The sequence below is a fragment of the Oryctolagus cuniculus genome, chromosome 2, assembly GCF_964237555.1.
Source record: "Oryctolagus cuniculus chromosome 2, mOryCun1.1, whole genome shotgun sequence".
In the NCBI taxonomy this organism is placed as follows: Eukaryota; Metazoa; Chordata; class Mammalia; order Lagomorpha; family Leporidae; genus Oryctolagus; species Oryctolagus cuniculus.
The window spans coordinates 181623256-181647406 of NC_091433.1; the positions used below are offsets into that span (position 1 = coordinate 181623256).

Here is a 24151-nt window from a genome sequence, read left to right on the forward strand (position 1 = left end):
AGAGGCAAAATTACTCTCTATAGTGATATGTAAAATAAGAGACAAAAACATATACAAAAGTATATCAAAACATTCTTGGAAATGGAGTTAAAAGATGAGTATATTTTGGTACAAAAAATGAAATCTGTGAACAGCTCTTTCTGTGATACATATTTTCCATGAAATGTTTGAAGAGATTTTTGCAATGATTTTATGACAAATAATGTCTTCTGTTCATTAGACACAATATGGACTGCACATTGCATGTTTTAAAACATAAGGCATTTAGTTAAGATAGAATTCTCTCAGTTTTCACAATGAAAATGTCTGCATCGTGTGGTTATTAACCTAATAAAATACAAAATCTCTCCTATACAGTTGTGGGAACGCACAAAATTGAAGATGGCATGTTCATCTGTAAGACCAGAGGAACATTTGCACATCGTGACTTCAGTGCAGAGTACAAGGAAGACAGCAAATATAAAGGACTTCAGTATGGCACTTCTACTGAGACTTCACCCCTTTTGAAAAGTCACTAATTTTTACCATCTCCATACCCATTTCTGGATGGCTCACCTTCTTCTCTGTTTCCAGGGTCTGGGAAGGAGAGGCTCGCCTTGACATCACCAGCCCAGTGTTCACTGATTTCCATATGCAATACCAAGAAGACGAGAAAACGCTCTCCTTCTGGGCAGCCTCTCCAGCCATAGGCACCGTGGGAATGGACTTGGAAGACCAAGAAGACATTTTAATGTGGAGCCTCTACCTCTACCCTCAGGTAAGTTCCATCTAATGGGTTACACACTGCTAAGAGCAAGTAGAGAATTGGGATGGATACATTTCACTCATGACGGAGTCAGAACTTCTGCAGACCAGCTGAAACGCTGTTAGCAAGAACTTCTCTGAGGAACTATTCTCTAGAAAGTATTACAAGGAGCCCTTTATTGAACAGAATTATTAGACACACACACAAACACACATGACCTCATATTAGCACTACTACTGTATTACTCCTGGGCAAATTCAGAAAGATGAGGGTTATGCCTCAATCACCAAAATTATGAACAAATACTGCCATATGCAGAGTACACTTTTCAGATAGTGGCTTCTGGAGTACTTGAGGCATCCAAAATTTTTCTTTACAATAAATACACATGAAACTCTTCTCACATAGTTTACAAGTTCTGTCAGGAATAAACAAAAGATACCATCACCAGAACAGGAGACCTAACCTGGTTCTATTACTAAAGTTTGTCATAGGTTTGAAGAATGAGCACTGATATTGGTGTTCTACCTCCCTGCTGAAAAGACTCTTGGTCTTTTCCTTTTTTACTACTTCTTTCTCTGAATTTGCCTTTTCTTTTTGATTTCTCTCTTCCCTTTCTCCTTTTCCTTTTCTCCACTTCGACTGTCAGGCCCAAGAAGGTCTTAATGCTAAGTGTCATTGAGTAAATGTGAAGCATATTTTATCCTTTTTGCAGTATGTGATAAAGGGGAAATAACAGCAGTGGACTTATTTAACCATGAAATAAACACATGAACTGACATATGAAAGATAAATCCCCTTCAGACTATGAAAGACCCTCTGATCTTTATTTTTAACTGCTAATGAAGTTTTAGTGTAGTATATTATGTAATCAGGATAATTGAAAACATGTTCTTTTCTTTTCATCTTTTTTTCCTTTGCTGGTTTTAGTCTTCTCCAGATAAAAAACTCAACATATTAAAAACTGAGTTCAGGTACAAAGAATCTGAGCAGGAAGCACAGATCGAAGTTAACTGGGAAGAAGAGGCAGCTTCCAGATTGGTAAGCTCTCTAAAAGACAACATGCCCAAGGCCATGGGGACCCTTTACAACTACATCAACAAGTACCACCGGGAGCACACGGGACTCAACCTGAAGGCAGCTTCTTCAAAACTACAGAGAAGTCTTCAGAACAGCGCTGAGCAGGCCTATCAGGAGGCCATGAAGCAAATTGATGAGATGGATGTGAGGCTGCAGAGAGCAGCCAGCGGCACCACAAGAACCTACCAGGGGTGGAAGGACCAGGCTCAGACTCTGTACCAGGAACTCCTGGCTCAGAAAGACCAAGCCACTTCCCAGAGGCTCAAGGATAAGGTGGTTGACAGTTTAGTGTGGGTTTTACAGGAATACCACATGGCAGTCAAGCGTCTGATTGATTCATTCATTGATTTCCTGAAGTTCCCCAGATTCCAGCTCCCAGGGAAAGCCAGGCTGTATAGCAGAGATGAACTCTGTACTATGGTCATGAGGGAAGTAGGAAAGGCACTGTCCCAGGTGCATTCCAGTATCCATAATGGGTTAGAAATCTCGCTGTCCTATATGCAAGACCTAGTGGAGAAATCCGAATTAATGAAGGACCTAATTATTAAACATCCCTTCAAATCAAAGAGCTATAAACCAACAGAAATAATCCTGGAATGTATAAAAATGGTGGAACTTTTATCACAAGAAATCCAGGACGCATTTAATAAACTCCAGTCTATCAAGCTAACAGAGATACTAAATGATCTTCAGGAAATTTTAGAATGCTTCTTCCTAAGGGTAGAAGGAGAAATTAAACACTTAAAGGAGATAAAGCTTATTTATGCCATTAATGATATCCAAAATGTCATCAACACAGTCCAAGACTATATTGCATATATTGTTAGACACATGAAAGAAAACCTGTACTTTAACCTTGGTAAGTTCAATGAGTTTGTTCAGAACAAACTTAAGGCAGCTTCTCAAGAGTTGCAGCAGATCCAACAGCACATAAAGGCTCTTCGCAAGGAGTATTTTGATCCAAGTGTAGTTGGCTGGAGAGTGAAATCTTATGAACTTGAAGAGAAGATCATCAACGTGATCCACCACCTAGTAGCTGCCCTTAAGGACTTGTATTCCAAATTTACTGCCGGTGCTGCTGGCTTTGCTTCCCAACTCTCAAGTCAAGTTGAGCAAATTGTGTGCAAAGATATCCAGGAATATCTTAGCATCCTTACTGATGCAGACGGGAAAGGGAAAGAGAAGATTGCAGAGCTTGCTACCAGTGCTCAGGAAATAACTAAAAGCTGGGCCACTGCAATGAAGGAAATCATTTCTGATTACCACCAGCAGTTCAGATATAAACTACAGGATTTATCAGACCAACTCTGTGATTATCCTGAAAAATTAGTTGCTGAGTCCAAAAGATTGATTGACCTGTCCATTCAAAGCTACCACATGTTTTTGAGATACGTCACTGAGTTACTGAAGGAGCTGCAATTAGCTGCAGTCAATGACATGAGCCCCCACATAAAGCTTACTCCAGGAGAACTCACTATCACCTTCCATGTTTAAAGAAAGCCTCATCTATGCTTCTGTTCCAATTAAACTTTCACTTAGTAGGGGGGAATTTAAATTGTAAGGATTGATAAAACCATACAGTGGGCCAGTCCTGCAGTATGCCGCTGACTACAAGCAAAAGCACATGTGGACAGGACCCTCACTGAGGTTGGCACTGAAGCTCCAAAGACCTCTGAACTCTGGGGGGAGATCTGTTTCGTGCAAGTTAACAAAAATAAGGGTCTGGATTATTTTGTTAAACTTGGGGGAAAGGAGAACAAATAAATGGATTCTTTATTGTGTATCATACCACTCAATATGGCTCATTTTATTAAAAGGCAGTAAAATTCGGGTATAGATTCAAATGTTCTGGCATTTCAAAACCTCTAGTAGAACACACATTGTGATTGAGGATATAGAATAAAAGGGGAAAGGCAGAATTTTGGAGAGAAATATTTTGCTACATAAAAAGACACAGAGGTCATTATCTCCAGGATTGGGTTTTCCAAGTGAGAAGGAGAAGGTATTCATAAAGGCTTTCATGTAATTTGATCCCAGGAAGCATCTTATTTGCCTTCAAGTGTTGCACAAAATCTTCCTCACCTATCAATCTGCCTGTGCCAGGCAAGGCTCTCTGTTAGGACTTGAGATAAGCCAACAGGTCCTCTAAGTCACTCAGCCTGCCAGCAGTGGAGAAGGGATGGCTAGGGAGTCCTAGTCCCAAGAAATTCACAACAATAATGACCCCAGAAGTTTCCCTGCAGCTCAAACAGGACCCACTCAAAGCAAAGCAGAGAGATGGGAACATGAATTCCTAACATTTCTGTAGTCATGCATGCAATTATGCTGCTGAATTTTCTTATTTTCCCAAATGTAATATCTGACAATTCCAAGTGTAATGAAAACCCAAGGATTTCTTCTTCCACATGCACTTACTTCAAACTCTGATTTTAAACATTGGCAACATCCAGTCAGAGCCTACAAGCTGAGCTCCCTTTCCAAGGGAAAGCTGTAAAGAGGCTGTGCAACACAATTTTACCCAGTATCATTGGAAAGTACAGCTATTAATCAGCATATTCCTCTTACAAAGGACATGTGTGACCTCTGGAGAAAAAGAGCTGGATGTTACTACCCTCCTCCAAGGGCTACAGAGGTATGTTTGAGAAAGATACATTTTTATCTGGAATGACCTTCAACCTCCACCATTGTTTCATAAAGCCTTCACATTTTCATGGTGAGTCCCACTGTTAAAATGTACAAGCACTACCTGGAAAAGGAGACATCGCCTGCTGTTACCTCAGGAGGATTCTTCTGTCTGAAACTGAGGAGCCACAAAGAGTCTAGAGAAGTGCAAGATGTGGTAGTTGGCCAGCGCCACGGCTCACTAGGCTAATCCTCCACCTAGCGGTGCCGGCACACGGGGTTCTAGTCCCGATCGGGGCACCGGATTCTGTCCTGGTTGCCCCTCTTCCAGGCCAGCTCTCTGCTGTGGCCAGGGAGTGCAGTGGAGGATGGCCCAAGTGCTTGGGCCCTGCACCCACATGGGAGACCAGGAGAAGCACCTGGCTCCTACCATCGGATCAGCGCAGTGTGCCAGCCGCAGCGTGCCGGCCATGGCAGCCATTGGAGGGTGAACCAACAGCAAAGGAAGACCTTTCTCTCTGTCTCTCTCTCTCACTGTCTACTCTGCCTGTCAAAAAAAAAAAAAAATGATGTGGTAGTATGTGGATTTGGTATTCAGGTGGTCTACTGTATGATGGATGGATGGATGGATGGATGGACGGACAGATTAACAGGAAAATGTGAGATCAGTTCTGAGGATGAGAGATGGGGAAAAGTTAGGCCCAGGCCCTAGGTACCATGTGAGTTGCTCCAGGTATTCTGGAAGAATTTCTCTGGTGATCTAAGAGCAACGTGAATCCAGTGAGTATTTAAAAATGAAGAAGGTTTGGAATAATGGCTTAATTTGGAGGGGAAGAAAGACTTTAAGGTTCATGGTGTGGTAGTATCTGTATCTAAGACTGAAAGGAGGAAAAAAAACACCACAAATTCAAAATGACCAGGCAATAGCACAGTGGCTCCAGCCCAGATCCCAGGCCAATACTCCTCATTCTCATACAAAGTGCCCCTGACTGGACTTGAAGGTTTTTCTCATGCTAAATAAAGCAGAAGAAGGGGTCCCTGAGAGGGCTTGGACTTTCTTGCTCACTTCTTTGGTCTTCTACCGTGGATACTTCTCTGAGTTGAATTAACGGCTGGGTTCCTTTCATTGCTTACAGTTAAGGCAACTCTTTTCCCTTCTATGAACCTCAGTTCCTATGTAATGGGGATAATATCTCTCCTGCCTGCCTTGCAGGACTATTCACGGACATCAGAAATAATACATGTAAAAGAGCTTTGTACCTTCCAATACCATGTAAAAAAAAAGTGCTATTATTAATAGGTAATTATTTAAATGAATTTACAGCAAGGAGAGATAATGAAGGCAGAGAGACTAATCCGGTTCAATAAACAGTCATGAAATGCCTCTGTATGCTGCACTGTGCAATGGCTCTGTAGAAGAGACAGAGGACCATAGTAAGATGTGGTTCCTGGAGGCCTGTGTGTCCATCTACCAAGAGTGGGATGCATTGCCTCATCATGGGCATAATCCAAGTACTATGAGGCCTTAAAAAGGAAAAGTTATGAATCTGGAAGATTTTATGGGAAAGGGTAGAGGTGGATCATGAAGATACATAGATTTTTAATAAGCAAATAAGGGGGAAAGGACAATCTAGGAAGAGGATAAACATGAGTAAAGAAGGATGGAATAGTAAAAGGTATACAGGATTGGAAAGGATGGACTGTACTGCAGAGGGCTTGAACATCAAAATGAAAAGGTAATGTTCTCTTTGCTTAGGAAGAGCATCTGGTAAAAGTTTTTGAGCAGGAAGGTGATATGAGTTGTGACTTCAGAAAACCAATAGGGAAACAAGCATAATGAATTCTAATGGGATGTTCCTGGATATAAGATTTGCCTTGGTCCAAGCCATAGAGGTTGGGAATGGTGAGGAAGGGTAGAATAGACATAGAATCAAGAGGGCAGAATTGGTTAAATCAGTTTATGAATTATAATACAAAGGATGGATACAAAAATTTCTAAAAATGGAGATGCCTTGGTAAGTCACTGGAGCCAGCAGCAATTGGAGTGGTTGTGGGAAAGCCAGGAATAAGAAGGAAGATGAATGGTTTGTTCTTTATTTGCTGCTGCTACATCAGAATATCACCAGTGGGATAATTTATAAGGAAAACAAGTTTACTTTTCACAGTTCTGAGGTGGGAAAATCTAACAGCATGGTACTGCCATCTTGCAAGTGCCCTCATATTGCACCATAACATGGCAGAAGGACAAATGAATAGACAAGACAGACAAAGGTACTCGAGCCAAACTACCCCTATTAATAGCTAACCCACTCCATAACATAACAGTCTTAATCATTCAAAAGGGCTTAATGATAGAATCACCTTTTTAAATGTTTACTTATTTTCATTTACTTGAAATCAAAGAGACAGATCTTCCAGCCACTGATTCACTCCCAAATGAACCTGAAAAGCTAGGGCTAGGCCAAGCCAAAGTCAGGATCTAGGAACTCCATCTGGCCTCTCACGGGTGGCAGGAGCCCAAACACTTGAGCCATCATCTGTTGCCTCCCAGGTGTATTAGCAGGAAGTTTACCAGAAGCAGAGAAACCAAGACTCAAACCTACACCTGATATGGGATGTCAGCATCCTGAACCATGGCTTAACCTGCTGCACCACAACACCTGCCCCTCAATAATCACCTCTTAAAGGCACAGCCTCTTGATGCTGTTGTACTGTGGATTGAGTTTCTATGACATGAACTTTGTGGCACATTTAAGCCAGGGCAATGAGTAAAGCAGACTCTAAAATTCTGACATTTTGAACTGGTGTAACCTAAAGAATTGTAAGGGATAAATAAGAATCTGAATGTGTTTAGAAAGGCATTGGTGAGGTAAGGCATGGACTCATAGACTATTCCCACTGGAATGGGACTTGGGATCACATGGATTTCGATTTATGGTACTGGATCCAACCAGAAATGTCTTATAGGCAAACTGAAGATATGGGCTAGATAAACAATATCCAACGGAATAAGAACAAAGGAGGCTGGCGCTGCGGCTCACTAGGCTAATCCTCCGCCTAGCGGCGCCGGCACACCAGGTTCTAGTCCCGGTCAGGGTGCTGGATTCTATCCCGGTTGCCCCTCTTCCAGGCCAGCTCTCTGCTGTGGCCCGGGAGTGCAGTGGAGGATGGCCCAAGTACTTGGGCCCTGAACCCCATGGGAGACCAGGAGAAGCACCTGGCTCCTACCATCGGATCAGCGCGGTGCGCTGGCCGCGGTGGCCATTGGAGGGTGAACCAACGGCAAAAGGAAGACCTTTCTCTCTGTCTCTCTCTCTCACTGTCCACTCTGCCTGTCAAAAAAAAAAAAAAAAAAAAAAGGAGAATTTTAACCTACTCTTGTACTACTTTTATGTCCTCATAAATATCTTTAGAAACTTAACAAGAAAACAGATTTTTCTCTTGCCTAATTAGCCTATTCTGAGGAGTGAATCAACAGTGCATCTCCTAAGAACATACTGTGAGATGATGTGGAAAATCCTTTCATAAACACAGGTATTCCTCCTATAAAACAAATACCCAAAGTTTAAAACAAAAGAAAAAACAAATAATGGAGTCTAGCCTAGATCCCTGGATCTTTGGAAGCATGATCAGTCTATGGGCTTTGGTTTGACACTCAGGTCCCACTAAAACTAGTGGTGCTGTCCACAGGATAAACCCTGTGACGAATGCATACATTTGGCATGGGCACCATCAGGTGACTTTGGGACTCCCTCTGTTTTTTACCTCTTCTCACTTGATGACTGGTCAGTTGAAGAGCCCAGCTCCTCCCTTTTGGTGAAATGGGCAAAGTCCCCTCTGACTTCCTATTCTAAGTCTCCCTTCTGGCTCTAATTTATGGCTTAGTCCCCATTCAGTCAGAGAAGGGGCCAAGCTGGCCCTCAAATAGGGCCTGCAATATGGGAGCCAGAATGGACAAACAGATGTTCCCTCTAAAAGTGTCTAATAACCAGAGATAAATGTGTGGAAACAGACCCTACCTCTTAGCTCATCTCCTTGTATGCGGTTTTGCATTAAGAAGTCAGCTACAACTCCCTTTAGGGTACTCTATTTGTTGGTGGGATGGTTGGGTGGTCACCAGGGCCTCCTAAAAGTTGGTGGAATAGGTACACATGCTTCCTCTAAGAGAGGGCCCTGCCTTCTCCTCCTGCACAGACTGGCTCAGGCCTCCCACAGCGCTGAACAGTGCTCAGGGTAGTGGTACCCCTGGTACTCAGCACCAAGTCCTGAACTCTGTGTCAATTTTTCCCTTAGACTGGCATCCCCAAGTCCAGCTGAGGGGTGGGCAAGATGACTCAGGCCTTGGAGATGGCCTGGCCCATGAGCTGCACACCCATGTCCCCACCGTTGTTTGTCAACTGTGGCTCTGGCTGTCAGCAGTGCATCATGGACACCAAGCCACACTGCAGAGGAATCCTGGATTTACACTCTGCACTAAACAATGGCATGAGGAGAAGGCAGCCCAGTCAACAGCCAGCTCCACCATGCCTCCCAGCCTCCCCTTTTCTCGCCCATTAACTGGGGCCCATGCAGGCTGATACCAAGGTCCTTATAGAAAAGTGAAACCCAGAACAATTCCAGGAAACCAAAGGCCACTGTACTGGGGCTGGGCTAGCTGGACTGAAGCTGGGGCCATCCAAACAATTCTGTAATTACACAATGCACTGGAAGATAACAGAAAATAAACAGTCAAGGGAGGGCAGAGTACTACCCTGTAGCTCTACCAAACAATGTTAGGGAAGACCAGGTGACCAGTACTCCCATCCTCTCAAAAGAAAGCCCCAGCTCTGGAGCCAAATTCAATATATATTTTTCATGAGTTATGTAACCTCAAAAGAGATTACTGTGGGGAGCAATCCGGACTAGACTGAGTTACTGGAATGAAGACTTATTCTATGCATCTGCTCTCCCACAATATGGCGCTGGGAGAGGAGTAAACAGCTTCTGCACAGCTGCCTCCAGTTCAACCAATAAACTGTAGGACTTGCTCCTGATTGGAGGAGAGCAGCGTACTCGGCGTGTGGGCAGCCGAGTTGGGATTGGCAGAGGAGGACTATAAAGGAGGAGAGAGACGGCACGCACCAGGAACATCTAAGGGGAACATCTAAGGGGAACACCTGTGCAGCCCCCGAGAAAGCCGGCCGGCAGTGTGCCGCTCCCCTGCGGAAGTGGGGAATGTGGCCAGGGGGAACTGCCCTTCCACGGAGGTGGAAGGGATAGTAGCCAACCCGGGAAGAACCAGCAGCAAACCCGGGGAGGGCCGAGCAGACGAAAGAACAGCGCAGGGTCCTGTGTCGTTCCTCCACGAAGAGGGGGAGCGACAATTACATACTTAATTTTCTAACCTTTATATCACCTTTAAAATAAAGATCATGGGGGCAGGTGTGGCACAGTGAATTATGCCAGGGCTTGGGACACCTGCATCCTATATAAGAGTGCTTGGGTTGAAGACCCGCCCCTCTTCAGATCCAACTATCTGCTAATGCACGCCTTGGAAGGTAATAGATGATGGCTTAAGTATTTGGGTCCCTTCAACCCAAATGGGAGACCTTAACTGAGTTCCTGTCCCAGCTAGTGCTGGCATTTGGGATGTGAACGAGCAGATGGGACATCTCTTTTTCTCTCTGTCCCTCTTGGTCACTCTTTCATTCAAATAAATAAAAATAAATAAATAAACTTTAATAAAAATAAAATGGAAATAATGAAAGAACTGAGTCACCCTGAGTGGGAATAGAAAGTAGTTCCCTCTTACATTTTACTGTTGTCATAAAGAACATATGAGATAACATAACAAGCCTGGCACACAGAGAATGGGTAAAATAGTTGTGTTAGGTTCACAGAAATCAAAATAACTACTGTGCAATTACAATTATACCCTTGACCTCCAACAGGGGTCTTAACACCATGGTAACTGACAACAGCAGCCCCTCTTCACTAACTAAGGCCTGGAACCCTTGCCACTCCTTCTGCCCTGCCCCCTGGTCCTGATTCCCATGCCAGATCCAGTATGTTAATCCTACCCATCCATCCCCATGCCCAGCACCTTGTCTCCCCATTCCCATGGGACACACCGGGTGGTCTCTTTGTCCATAACAGAGATACAAACTGGCTTGGTATACCTGGGGGTACAGGATCCTCCCCCAGCCCTGTGTATGGAGAAAGCCATGGTGCAATGATAGAATCCACACACAGCACCAACTCCCCGTAACAGCAGAGGCCAAGAATACAGGAGTCACCGACCTTTAACTCCCCTCTCCTCTTCCAAGAGCTACCAAGCCTCTCCAGGCTCTCTTGGGCCCCAGGGGAAATCTGGACTCCTAAGTGGAGCTGTCAGCTATTTCCAGATGGGGCCTCTGCTGGGAAGAGCTCCTCCACAGGAGTCAGGAGGACTGGGTTCTGCCCATCTCTGCTGCTGCTGTGACTGACTTCAGCTTGGGGGGTTACTACCCCTACTCTGAGTGTCTAACTTTATGGTCTTCCCACCACTGACAGCCGGCAGATTGACTCAATGCAGCATGCTCTACTTTAAGCAAATACAATATACACAGAAATATAAGCCTTGGGGCTGGCATTGTGGTGCAGAAAATCAGAGAGCCAGTTTGAGTTCCAGCTGCTCCATTTCCGATCCAACTTCCTGCTAATGCACACCCTGGAGGCAGCAGGTCAGGTCTCATGTACTGGGTCCCTGCCACCCAAATGGAAGACCTGGATGGGGTTCTGGGTTCCGGATATCAGCTTGGCCCAGTGCTGGTTGTTGCAGCCATTTAGGGAGTAAGCTAATGCATGGAAGACTCATTCCCTCTCACCTCGCCTCTCCTCACCTCGCCTTGCCTCGCCTCGCCTCTCCTCTCCTCTCCTTTCCTCTCCGTCTCTCTCCCTCCTTCCTTCCATCCCTCCCTCCCTCTCTCAGTGTGTGTGTGTGTGTGTGTGTGTGTGTCCCTCTCTTTCTGTCACCCTGCCTGTTAAAGAAATCTTTGAAAGCAAAAGAAGAAATATAAGCCTAAACGAATGTGTTAATAAATGTGTCTGCTTGACTGTGTCCATGTTGTTCAGCCTCCAAGGGCTTCCTCTTCTACAGTATCTGTGACCTAGGGCCTAGTCCCAGTTCTGCCTAAGTAGTACCTACCATTAGCTCCCTTCCCACCTCAGGAGCACCTGGCACACTCCAAGGGCATCTTACACCCTGGCCTTGCACTTTGCTTAGAAGTAAACAGAAGTGGCTTGAATGCACAGATTATGGTCACAAGTCCATGCTGTCACTGAGTAGTGGCAGCCCCAGGGCAGGGACCCTGCCCTGCTGGGCTCTGACTCCAGGCACCAGACTGGTGCCCTCATGTTCAGCATAGGCCAGGCTCCCAGCACTTTCTCGTTTCTTACAGAAACTTGCTCTGGCCCGACAAAACACCCGCTTCCCATCAGCTTTATTTCTCTGCTGGCTCGCTTATGAGCAGGGCATTCCGTTCTTGGAATTCCTTGTTAAAATATTTCATTTCATGAAGTTTTTACAGCATCTCTGCTTTGTGTCTGTCAGAGGTAGGAGCCAATGCAGCCCAGAGAGTGTCCCTCCACTCTCTGGGACACGGGAGAGATAGGCCCAGCTCTTATGGCCACACTGGTTCTCCAGGCCTCCTTGTCCACCTTGCAAGCATTGGGTGTGTCCAAGGCTAGGTCCCAACAGGCACCATGGTAGAAGGGCAACAGAAGGGGGCCACCAGAAATGTTGCCGGCACCTTCCTCTCTGGCAGGAGTCCTTCAGCCTGGGAACCACCCTGTGACTGAGCCCCACACACTGTCCAGAACATATATGCTCTCACAGCCACAGCTACTTCTTAGCAATTGCAGAAACTTTACTCGATTCCCATACCTTGCACCACTTCTTCCTAGAGCCCTTCCTCATGCCATCCTCTGTCCTGTTTAAGCCTTTCTCCAGCCTTCCTACCCCAGGAGCAAGTCCCTCCAACCACTGCCCCCATGGAGACTGGACCTCCATGCCCAGCCCCTTCGCTACTTTACCTTCTCACCCCTAACCTCTGTATACATGGGGCACAGCTGGGGCACCTGTCTCCTGCAAAGGTCAGATCCGGACCTTGCTAGGGAGGCCTTGGGAGATGTGGCATACAACTGAGCAAGTCCTTTCTTTTCCTTGCAGAGTCCACTGTTACCTGTCAGGAATTGGTGTGCAGATGGGGCAGAAACTGCTGTTGTCCTACACTTGTATATTAAAAGGTCACTGACCATGTGGGCCTCACAAGTGAACACTCAACCACTGCGAATGAGGAGGATGGAGGGGACACAGGGTAGAGGTCTATGCAAGGTATTCCCACCCCCAGTATGGAGCCTTGGTAAATTCGTGTCTGTCTTGAATCTCCAGGGCCTGCTAGAAAGCCCCAGACCCACGCTAGGGGCCACAGGAGGCCAGCTGCAGATGCACAGTTGACCAACACACTGAGGCTGTCCCTTCACCTGTCACAGGGTGGCACTGGGGGCTGAGTCTGCCTTCATGTTCATTCCTTCCCAGCCAGCATTCTCCTGACCCCACCCCATACCTGGCCTAAGGGGACCACTGTGGCCCCTGGCTAATTCCAGACTTCTTGGGGCGTTGCTAAGAAGCCAGCTGCCACCTGTCAGGAATCTGTGGCCAGGGATATGGCAGAATGTGCTGTTTTCCCACACTCGTATTTTAAAAGGTTACAGACCATGTGTGCATAACAGGCAGAACATTAGGTCACTTGTCTCACTTAGAACAATAATCCATTTTGCTAGGGGTCAGGTTGACACAAAGAACCTGTCCAGACCAGGTCTCTTGATGGGTCTTAGCCCTCCCCTCAAACTAATGAAATTTTCAACTCGTGAGTACTTGAGTTAATAAAGTGTGCCACACATCTGCTCAGGCCGCTGGTAGAAGAAAGCCCTGAGGTTCAATTTTGAGATCACTGACATAATGTTTGAGTGGCCTCCCGCTGGTGCCCGGCGGGACACCAAATTAAGGAAAGCCACACAATGAATGTGTGAGAAAAAACATTAGTGTATAAACACAGAGGCCAAGGATCCCCGAGGGGAGTGTAAGGGAGGGGAGGTCGTGGAATTACAGAGGGAGGGTCGGCGGGGGCTACCGCTGGGATTGCTCGCCAGTGGCCCACAGGTAATGAATTATTTTCAGAGAAATTGGCACCAATATGATCTTAGGTCAAAAAGATGAAAAAAAAACCACGCACACAAAAAAAGCATATTTGCAAAAGCAGTTAAGTGTTAAAGTACAATGTGAGTGGTTCTGAACAAAACACAAAGTAGGAGGTAAGACTGTGAGACAGCCCCAGGAGAGGCTAAGTTCCCAGCCCTAGAGACCTCTGAGAATCCAGCCACCACCACCCCCCCACACTCTCACCATCCTGGCTGGGGCTGGGCCTGCTCAGGGCAGGAGGAAGGAGTCCATTCCCAAGAGTATGGGAGCCATCATGGGCTTTCCAGCTACCCACACACAGAAAACCAAACTTAAACTTCAGCTGAGGGTACAAACCCTGTTGAGCCTCCAAAGACTCAAAGCCTCTGGAGAGGAAAGGGAATGAGGTGACAGTGAATTTTCTGTGCCCCTCCCTTTGTCTGTCCATGGGCGGCCCTTTGGAAACTCCACTGTGTTGTTCCATCTAGGCATTCATCCCCAGAGACTGAGAGTGAGGAGTGCCCGTCAGAGCTGAGCATTCCTCCTGACACATCTCTGCAACTCCCCATGTCCTACCTGGTAAGAGAAAGTCAAAGAGTGTTTGGGGGCTCTCCCGGGGCCCCAGAGTGGACCCCTGGGCTACAGGTAGGCTCCACCAACAGATCGGCCCACGCCCCAGACTGGAATCCAGAGAAGTGGGAGGGCTGGGGAAAGGCCACCCCTAACTGCTACAAGTCTGTCTGGCCTTTGGCTCCAGGCAGGCTCTGAGGTCAGCGTGGGGAAATGTCTGGTCATCCTTTTGATTCTTTAATGCATAGATTATCTCAAGTGCCTACCATGTGCCGTGGACCTTCCCATGGGGCACACAGAGGGGCTGGGTGACGCAAACCTACATGAGAGGGCTCTGCAGGTGGCACCAGGAGGAGCCCCCAGCCCTCCTGATACTTGAGGAAAGGGCTCACAAAGGCAACCCGGGAGCTTTGCCAGCAGCTCCTGTCCTGCCCCCTCCCCCAGTGAAACTCTACCTCCTCACCCACCACTGCTAGGGTCCCCCTCCTCTAAGAAACTTCTATCACCCCATCCAACCCACACGGCCCTCGTCTTCCATGAGTCGTCAGCCTTCTCTCCAGTCACACAGACCCTACACTAGCCTGGCTAGGCTGGGCTTCACAGGTCTCATCCCCACCATGGCCATAGGTAGTGCCCTGTCCATGAGCTCTGGGGCAGGGTTGGTCCAAACCACAAGCCTTCAAGGGTTCCAGGTGCCCACCCTTCCAGGGAAGGCTGTGCCCCATTCCAGTGGCCCCTTTCTTGGAGAGAAATCAGAAAGTGAAAGAGGAGAGGTGAATTCCCTTCGAGATCCCGCCCTCCATGATTAAGGAAGCTGCTAGCAGTCCCCAAAGGCTCTCTGGCAACTGCACATGGCCCCATGGAATGCAGCACCCACCAACCCCTTCTAAAGCCCTGGGCTTCTATGAAGAAATGCCCAGACCCACAGTTTCTCAGCTCTCAACCCAAATCTCAACGACGAGAAAGAGGAGGCTCTTTCCTTCTGCCCCATCCTCCAACCAACAATTCAGAAGGAGCAGATATCAGGCCCTGAAGCCTAAGTTCTAATGTCAGCTCCCCTGGGTACAGGGGTAACTGTGGGCAGCTTCCCGGGCTGTTTTGCAGCCGCATTTCTACACATAGACAGTGGGAGCTGTACCAGCCTCAGAGGCTCCTTGTGAAGATTGTGAAAGTTCCTATGTGTAAAGTGCATGGAATAGAACTGACACAATGGGAATGTGCATAAGTGCTTGCTATTTTTATTTTCTGACTATCCAATCCCAGAATCCCACCACTGCCTGTGTACTAATCCAGCACCTCACTTGGCCTGTACCTCCTAGCCATCCCCAGAGGTAGTAACAGGTGTCTGCCCTGTTTGGTACCTGAAGTGCTCTGTCTCAAGGCTCTGCCTCTGCCACTAACTTAAATGCAGCAACTACACTGGCCTCACGATATGGAAAGGGGACTTCTCATGTGCTGGGGAAAGCACAGCTGATCCACCTACACAGCCAGCCAAGCCACTGCTCCTTCTCTCTCCCCACAGTGCTAGGAGCCAGGCTCCACGGGAGGCCATCAGCCATAGAGAGCTATCGGCGGTAAATAACAATACACAAGCTCACTGGAAGCAAGGAGAGCTGGAGCCAGCAGCAGGGTCTCACAAAGGCCTGATGTCAGCTGTGGATCCCAGGTCTCAGCAAAACAGGGATAGCCAAGCCTACATGGAGGCTTCCCATGCCTCAGTGGGCCCCTCTGGTCTCAGCCCCCAAGGAGGCCACTCACCAGACCCATAGGAAACTGAGGCTCAGCAAGGTTAAGTAGCTTCACAGTTATGACATAAAACCAGTTAACTATAAGTTTAAAAACCAGTTCTGTGTGAGTTCTAAAACCATACCATTGTCATAACAAAAATGTCATCAATGCTATTAACAACTTCCATACACCAAGGCACAGTGCACGGCTATTACTTCACTTCACCTTTTTTTTAAGATTAACTTTTTCATTTGTTTGAAAGGTAAAGTGATGGGATGGGTAGGAGAGATAGAAAGAACTCTTCTATCTTCTGGTTTCTCCCCAAATGCGCACAGCTGTCAGGGTTGAGCCAGGCCAAGGCCAGGAGCTAGGAACTCCATCAAGACTCCCACATGGGTGATGCGAACCCAAGGACTTAGGCCATCATTTACTGCCTCCCAGGTGTATTAGCAGGAAGCTGGACTGGGAACAGAGGACCTGGGACTCAAACCAGTACTCCAATATGGGATGAGGGTGTCCCAAGTGGCAGCTTAACTGGCTGAGCCACAGTGCCAGTCCCCTGACTTCATCTTACATCTACCTTACACAGCGTGGGTATGGTTATCCCAGTTTATAGGGGGAATTAAATAAGTTGTCTCAAGCCAACAGAGCACTTTTATAGATAAATCCAATTCTGTCACTCATTTTGTTGAAAATAAAACTCATCTTAACTAGAACATATTTTCCCAATTACTCACCCAAGTTTATCTTTGGTGACAGCAGAACTGATGTTCTTCCCATTAGCATAAGGAAGACCACACCAACTATTAAAATACTGAATTTGGTAGATAGCTACTGTCCCAACTCCCCAAATGCCCTCCCATCCTGGTCATTCTTGGCCTCTTCTAGGGGACTCTTTGGGTCTCCCATGACTCCAGTCAGTGCTGAATTATGAACAATGTCCATTTTGATTGGTCATTGCCTGTGGAAGGCTGGCATTAAACATTCTGAGTACTGCCCTTTGCTGATGGTAACCTAAGCATATACAGGGATAAGTAGCACACATGACATTGACATCTGGTCCTATACAGGCAGACCTGGAATACAGGAATCCAGGAAGGCCTACATACAGACACAGGCTCATGAACACATACACACACACACAGATGCACACATCTGCATATATATATGCAATGTACATACAAATAAGCAGGTCATCCACACACATACCTACTCCCAGCTCATCTTCATCTCATGGTGCCTCCCTGCCAGAAACACCTTATTCCAGACTCACTGTCAGCCCCTGCTCTTGAAATCCTCTCTCCTGCTCCCTGGCTCCCTCTTAGATGCTCCTGTGAAACCAAGGGCTGTGCTATCTGATACCCGGAAACAGAGGACTTCAGTGACAATGGTCAGATGGTCCCTGAGAGAAAGGGTCATCCTGGCCTGGGGTCTCTGCTCAGGGCTGCCACACTCTGGTGCGCTGCTTGGCAGATATTACTTCAGGTGGCAGAGAGAACGCCCAGTGGCAATCAGGCAGATGCAACTGCTAGTGGGTGCTGAGCTCCTAGGAAGCCGCTTGTCCCAAAGGAGATGAGGAAGCTTGGTTTCTGCAGCACCAGGTGAACCCAGCTTGGCACCAGCCCTGGTGCTAGGATCAGAGTGTTCCTCATCTGGCCTTTGGCTCCCATGGGGTGTTTCATGACACCTAGTGAGGGTGATCAGGAAAGGTATGACACAGAGACCCTGCTTGCTGAGCTTATTCTTCTGGAACCACCCAAATCAGTATATTTGTGGAATCCTTTCCTCCCTGCCTGGCTCTGCTGGGTGTGTAGATGCTGTGAGACACAACCCTACACGCAGGCAGGGGTACAGGGCTCTTCTCATGCTGCAGGCAGGTGGGTGGACTGGATTCTGTCCCGGTTGCTCCTCTTCTAGTCCAGCTCTCTGCTGTGGCCCGGGAAGGCAGTGGAGGATGGCCCAAGTCCTTGGGCCCTACACCCGCATGGGAAACCAGGAGAAGCACCTGGCTCCTGACTTTGGATTAGCACGGTGCGCCAGCATCATCAACCTCTGTGACAATCGCAAGCCTCATCCTAGCATTCCATGATGAGAGGCAGGGGGCCAGTTGGTTTGGGTTATTTTGGGTTTGTCTTTGGTTTGTTCTTTTGGTTTTGTACATCTCTCTTCTTAAGGCTTTCATCCTGTTTATGTTCATAGCATGCAAAGAAAGCTCCAAACCTCCAGTCCAGCCAAAAAGACATGCATCAATGGAGCTGGTGAAAATGTGTAGGCTTGCGACAGACATTGTGGCATAACAGATTAAGCCACAGCTTCTAATGCTGGCATCCCATTTGGGTGCTGGTTTGAGTCCCAGACGCTCCACTTCTGATCCAGCTCCCTGCTAATGGGCCTGATAAAGCAATGGAGGTTGGCCCAAGTGCTTGGACCCCTGCTACCCATGTAGGAGACCCAGAAGAATCTCCTGGCTCCTGGCTTTTACTTGCCCCAGCCCCAGCTGTTGCAGCCATCTGGGAAGTGAGCCAACAGATGGAAGACCCCTTTTTCTCTGTCTCTCCTTCTCTCTCTCTGTAACTCTTTCAAATAAAAATAAATCTTAAAAAAAAAAAAGTATGAAGGCTTCCTAAGAACTATTCAGGAAGAAATGGAGCTGAATGCCTAGTGCCTCACAGCCTCCTGACAGCAGTGAACACTGCCACCTTCTCTCCAGAAAGCTAGTGGCACCAACTATTTCTGGGCCTTGGCTCTGTATATGTCAGGCGAAGCCTGTTTCCAGCTTTGCATCCCACTGTGCCTTCCAATGTCTGTGCAATAATTTCGTGGGAGATGGAAAAGTCATCACATCACCAAGTTACCACATTTGGTGGCTTAAGAAAAATGCCCAACCATGGGGCCAGTGCTGTGGCATGGTAGGTTAAGCCTCCACCTGCAGTGCCGGCATTCCATATGGGCTCTGGTTCAAGCCCCAGATGTTCCACTTCCAATCCAGCTCTCTGATAATGGTCTGGCAAAGCAGTAGAGGAAGGCCCATGTGCTTGGGGCCCTGCAACCACGTGAGAGTCCAGGAAGAAGCTCCAGGCTACTGGCATTGGATCAGCCCAGCTCTGCTCATTGTGGCCATTTGGGAAATGAACCAGTGGATGGAAGACCTTGCTCTCTGTCTCTCCCTCTCTCTCTAACTCTGCCTCTCAAATAAATAAATAAATAAATATTTTTTTAAAAAAGGAAAGAAAGAAAGAAAAATGCCTACCCAGCATCCAGCAAATCAACAGGAACTGGGAATAATAAAAGTGGGTATAGATAGGATTTCTTTTCCTAGCCCCGGTTCTACAGCCAACACCCTATGAAATCCTGGAAAGCCTGCTCCTCCTCTGGTCTTCACTTTCTTTGTTCCATCAAAGAGAGGCCCCAGGGCAGAGAACACTTCGAGGTCTAGAGCTGCCTACCTGGAAGATGCTGAAGCAGAGTCCTGTGCGAGGCCACTACTCCGGCTAAGGGGTGGTGCCGGGACCCTCCTTCTTGGCTTCCTAAGGCTTCCTTAGACATATGCCAGTGTGAGGTAGGTGAGCCCACCAGACACTCTTTAGCCAACTCTGGGGTGCATGCAGACTTCCTAAGTCACTGCACATAGCAAAGTTCCCAGGGCAGCACCCGAGCTGCCTGCGGGTCCTCTCTCTCCCACTCACATGTCATACCTCAGTGAACAGGCTTGGTAGAGGTGGCCTGGTTGACTTGGTACAGGCCTCTCCCAGGCAGAGGTCCAGCCACCTGCTGGAGGTAGCTAAGCAGCATCACTCTGGCCCACATGTGCCTGCCCCAAGTCTATCTACAAGGCCTGGTGGGCTAAGGGCTCTCTACCCAACAATGTATCTCCTCCTTGACAGCTGCTGAGGCACAAGGCGTGGGTGAAGGCCACCTTCCCTGATGGTGGTATGTGTGTAGCAGGAACCTGAATAGCTCCTTTGGCCACACAGGACACCAAGTCTTAGAGCAGGGCCAGTCCTCAGACTGCAGCCCTCTTCTGCTTTTCAGGCTGGATGTGAGGAAGGCCATGCAGATGGCCCTCGTTGCTTCCTCTTGCCCCCCTGACTTCCATGTTTGCTTTTCCAAGGATGGGACCCTTATCAGCATCAGCATCCTCCTTTTTTTTTTATTTTTTTTATCTTTTATTTAATGAATATAAATTTCCAAAGTACGACTCATGGGTTACAATGGCTTCCCCCCCCCCATACCGTCCCTCCCACCCACAACCCTCCCCTTTCCCACTCCCTCTCCCCTTCCATTCACATCAAGATTCATTTTCGATTATCTTAATATACAGAAGATCAGCTTAGTATACCTTAAGTAAGGATTTCAACAGTTTGCTCCCACACAGAAACATAAAGTGAAAAATAATAAATGATTTTTTTAAATGATGATGAAATCAGATCAGACCTATTGTCATGTTTAATCCCAGTGAGAGTCAAGTTGGGAATTGATAATTTCTTTTCTTTTTTTTTTTTTTACAGAAGATCAGTTTAGTGTACATTAAGTAAAGATTTCAATCGTTTGCACCCCCATAGAAACACAAAGTGAAATATACTGTTTGAGTACTCGTTATAGCATTAAGCCTCAGTGTACAGCACATTAAGGACAGAGATCCTACATGAGGAGCAAGTGCACAGTGACTCCTGTTGTTGACTTTACAAATTGACACTCCTGTTTATGGCATCAGTAATCTCCCTATGCACCAGTCATGAGTTTCCAAGGCTATGGAAGCCCCTTGAGTTCTCCGACTCTTATCTTGTTTAGACACGGTCATAGTCAAAGTGGAGGTTCTCTCCTCCCTTCAGAGAAAGGCACCTCCCTCTTTGAAGACCTGTTCTTTCCACTGGGATCTCACTCACAGAGATCTTTTTGCCAGAGTGTCTTGGCTTTCCACAGCATCAGCATCCTCCTAATCTCTGGCCTCCTGGGGAATGTCCTCAGCACCCTCTGTCACCAACAGCAGCAGATCTAAGTCATTTAGATCAGTGGGCATGAAGGCAGATTCCCCAAGTTTGCCTTTATCTTCGCAGGCTATATAATCTCCACACTCACTCACTCAATCAGCAATTGCAAAACTGTCCTGAGGAGGAGGTTTGGCTTGCTGTGGTCATGGACGATGTTGATCCACAGCTTGAGAACACAGCGCATGAGCATTTAAGCAGGCCTTAGATTCTCCTACTGCCTCCCTGGATGCACCTTGTATACCTCCAACACCACAACAAAGTACCACAGACTGGGTGCTTTAAGCAACACAAAGTTACTAACTTCGTTCTGAAAGCCAGATACCCAAGATCAAGATATGGGAAGGGCTGGTTCCTTCTGAGGGCTGTAAGGAAGAAACGACCCCAGGCCTGGCTCCCAGATTCTGACAAGCTCTGGCCTGCCTTGGTGTGTGGAAACAGCATGGCCATCTCTGCCTTCATCTTCACATGACATTCTCCCTATCTTCCCAAATTCCTCCATTCTACAAGGACACTATACTGGATTGGAAACCAACCCCCAACACACAGCAACCTCACCTTAACTAATCACATGTGCAAAGACCCTGCTTCAAAATAACGTCCCATTCACAGGTACAAGAAATTAGACTTGAGCAGGCGAATGTGGAGGGACTCAAATCCACCCTTAAAACCTTGTCCAGATCAAGGACTCTCTCCAACAGACCTCAAAGCTCAAGGCCTGTACCTGGAAGACGATCATCAAATCCCCAGGTCCCATGGCCCTGGAATCCCCAGGACTGGTCCTTGACCCTTCCCATTCCTTATGCCCTCCTGGTGCTCTGCAAGAAAAGGTTTCTTCCCCAGGGTCCCGGGACCTCCCTATAATGGGGATATACAGGTCAGACTCACTTCACCTCTCTGACTGGGGGCAAAGTGTGCAGCAGCACAGCAGCCCTGAGCTCAAACTCTCCCAGGTAGTTTCCATTTGTCTTTCTCTTCAAAGTCAAGAAGAGACAGGGCAGCAAGGCAGGCTACCAAGGTCTGGAATATTTGAGATTCATCCCTTGTTCACTGTGGGGCCAATTGGGAAAATATTTAAACAATGAGTTGCAGAAATGTCCTTGGGTGCTCCCTCCATCTGTTCCTCTTCTGAGATAGGGCAGGGCAAGGGCTTCTGTGAGAGGCCTCAGAACATGATGCTGCTGTTACCAAACCTGTGGGCTCTGGAATCAGTGTCCCAGTGTCAGCCCTCAGCTGCCTTTGTTACTTCAGGAGCTGACTAAGCCTCTGAGCTTCAGTGAATTCACCTGTAAAAGAAGGACTTCAGGGGCCAACATGGTGGTGTAGTGGCTTACACTGCTGCCTACACTGTTGGCATCCCATATGGGTGCTGGTTCAAGTCCCAGCTGTTCCACTTCTGATCCAGCTCTCTGATAATGCACCTGCGAAAGTGACAAGGTCTGGCCCAAGTGCTTGGGACCCTGCCAGCCACACTGGAGACCTGGAAGAAGCTCCTGGGTCCTGGCTTTGGCCTGGCCCAGCAAACAATGACCATCCTTAATACAATTAGGACCCTGAGGAATAGACCCTGGGTCCTCCCAAGTCATTGATGAGAAGGGGAGATAGTAAGTCCCTGCATAAGGATACCACCCACTCAATGGCTAGAAAAAGAAATGACATTCACCCTTAATTTCCAGGATAGCCTCATTCTGGACATTTTTTTGTGTGTTTGGAAGCATGGGATAAGATACCGTTCCCTCCTCAACCACTGTCCACAGGTCATGGAACAATAGGTGCAGGTTCTTCTTCCAAATTTCTACAGTTTGTCCCATAATAGTAAGAGCTACTCCAAAGACCCACTCAGGAGACCAAATAGTCCTAGGAGCACAGTACTGCACTAGGAGTTCAGTAATCAGACCCTGGCTTGTTATATGACCTTGTACATGTCACAGCCATGAGACTTCAGGTCACCCTTAACCTCTCTGAGGGTCAAGAGGGATCACAGCCCCCATGTCTCAGGATCCTCGTGCTGTTTTTCCAAGATACCTACACTGTGACAAACTACAAGGTTCTCCTCCCTACATTCCTTCCACCCTGGAGAAGCAGCAATAGAAACTAAAGCCCTGGAAAGACGGGAGAGAGGTGAGCAGGGGAGCAGTAAGCTCTTGCCCCAACATCAGAAGGGGAAACAGGGACTGAACAGTACCTCCCTTATCCTTCACGTGGTCCCTTCTGCCCAAAGTAGAGTCTAGGCCCCGAGGATGAGGATTCAAGAATGTGCCTCACAGGCATCCCAAGACCCAGCTCCTTATTAAACATTTCCATTTGGGCACAATCAGAATTTTTTAATCATCTTCCTGAGCATCAATTTATGGGGACAGATCATTTCCAGATGTGAATCAGCATACCAAAAAGAGTGCATTCATTGATTAACAAATGACTTTTAGATGGAGAGTATATGTGACCAGCAATCTCAGGTTGAAACTTACATCAGATCCTGTTAGGGTGGTAAGGAGCTGGGCCTAGTCTCTCCTTTTAGTAGGTTTCTGACCCAAGTTAAGGTCCAGAGGCATCTGTCTCTGACCAGGTCAAACAGGAGCTGGAGAAAGAACTTTGGCCTTTGTCAGAGTCTCTCTCTCTCTTTTGTTGGTGATTTCCCACAGCCCCTGTGCTTTCAGCCAGCCAAGGGCAATAGCAAGTCATATAAAGAAGGAAGAATTCAGAGCTATCAATCAAAATACAGCTTTCTAGTCCATACTCTATAGCAAACTACCTGTGTGTATTCCAGCAAGACACCTCACCTGTCTCGTGTACTCATTATTCATGTGGCTGCTCTGCAAACATTTCTAAATCACTCACTGTACACCAGCTCCTGATTGGCCTATGCTGTGTATGTCCCTGTCACCAGCAGACATGGCAAACTGCTAACTGCACACGTGCACAGAGACCCTTCACGTGGTGCATCAGGCAGTCACTGAAAATCTACTCCTGTCTCAGGGACTCAAATCTGGGTAAGACTTGGCATCCTCATCTTAAAGAGTTCAGTGCGGCAGCAGATCCAGGCTTACCAGAAGGCAGCATAAAAGCACAGCCACCAGCAAGTAAGGACTCGAGATTCCAGAAAGACAGGAGTTGGGCTTGGTGCTTGTCTCTGGTATAGAGACCTGTGCACAGAGAGGTGGGCCCTCCAGGGCACTAGGAATAAAATAAGGAGAATTTGAAACAATGATCCAGAGCCAG

The 24151-nt window shown here is 47.3% G+C and overlaps 2 protein-coding genes across 6 annotated transcripts in view; one reads left to right on the forward strand and one right to left on the reverse strand.

Annotated features, from left to right (window-relative positions):
• The window catches only part of APOB (apolipoprotein B), a 39019-nt gene extending 35406 nt beyond the window's left edge, over positions 1 to 3613 (forward strand). The window contains exons 27-29 of the mRNA XM_008254783.4: positions 358 to 472; positions 574 to 757; positions 1676 to 3613. Coding sequence (XP_008253005.3) covers positions 358 to 472; positions 574 to 757; positions 1676 to 3319 — 1943 coding nt within the window. The 3' untranslated portion in view covers positions 3320 to 3613. The remainder of the gene's footprint in view (positions 1 to 357; positions 473 to 573; positions 758 to 1675) is intronic.
• The window catches only part of TDRD15 (tudor domain containing 15), a 462408-nt gene that overhangs the window by 413208 nt on the left and 25049 nt on the right, over positions 1 to 24151 (reverse strand). The gene's annotated exons all lie outside the window — the stretch shown is intronic.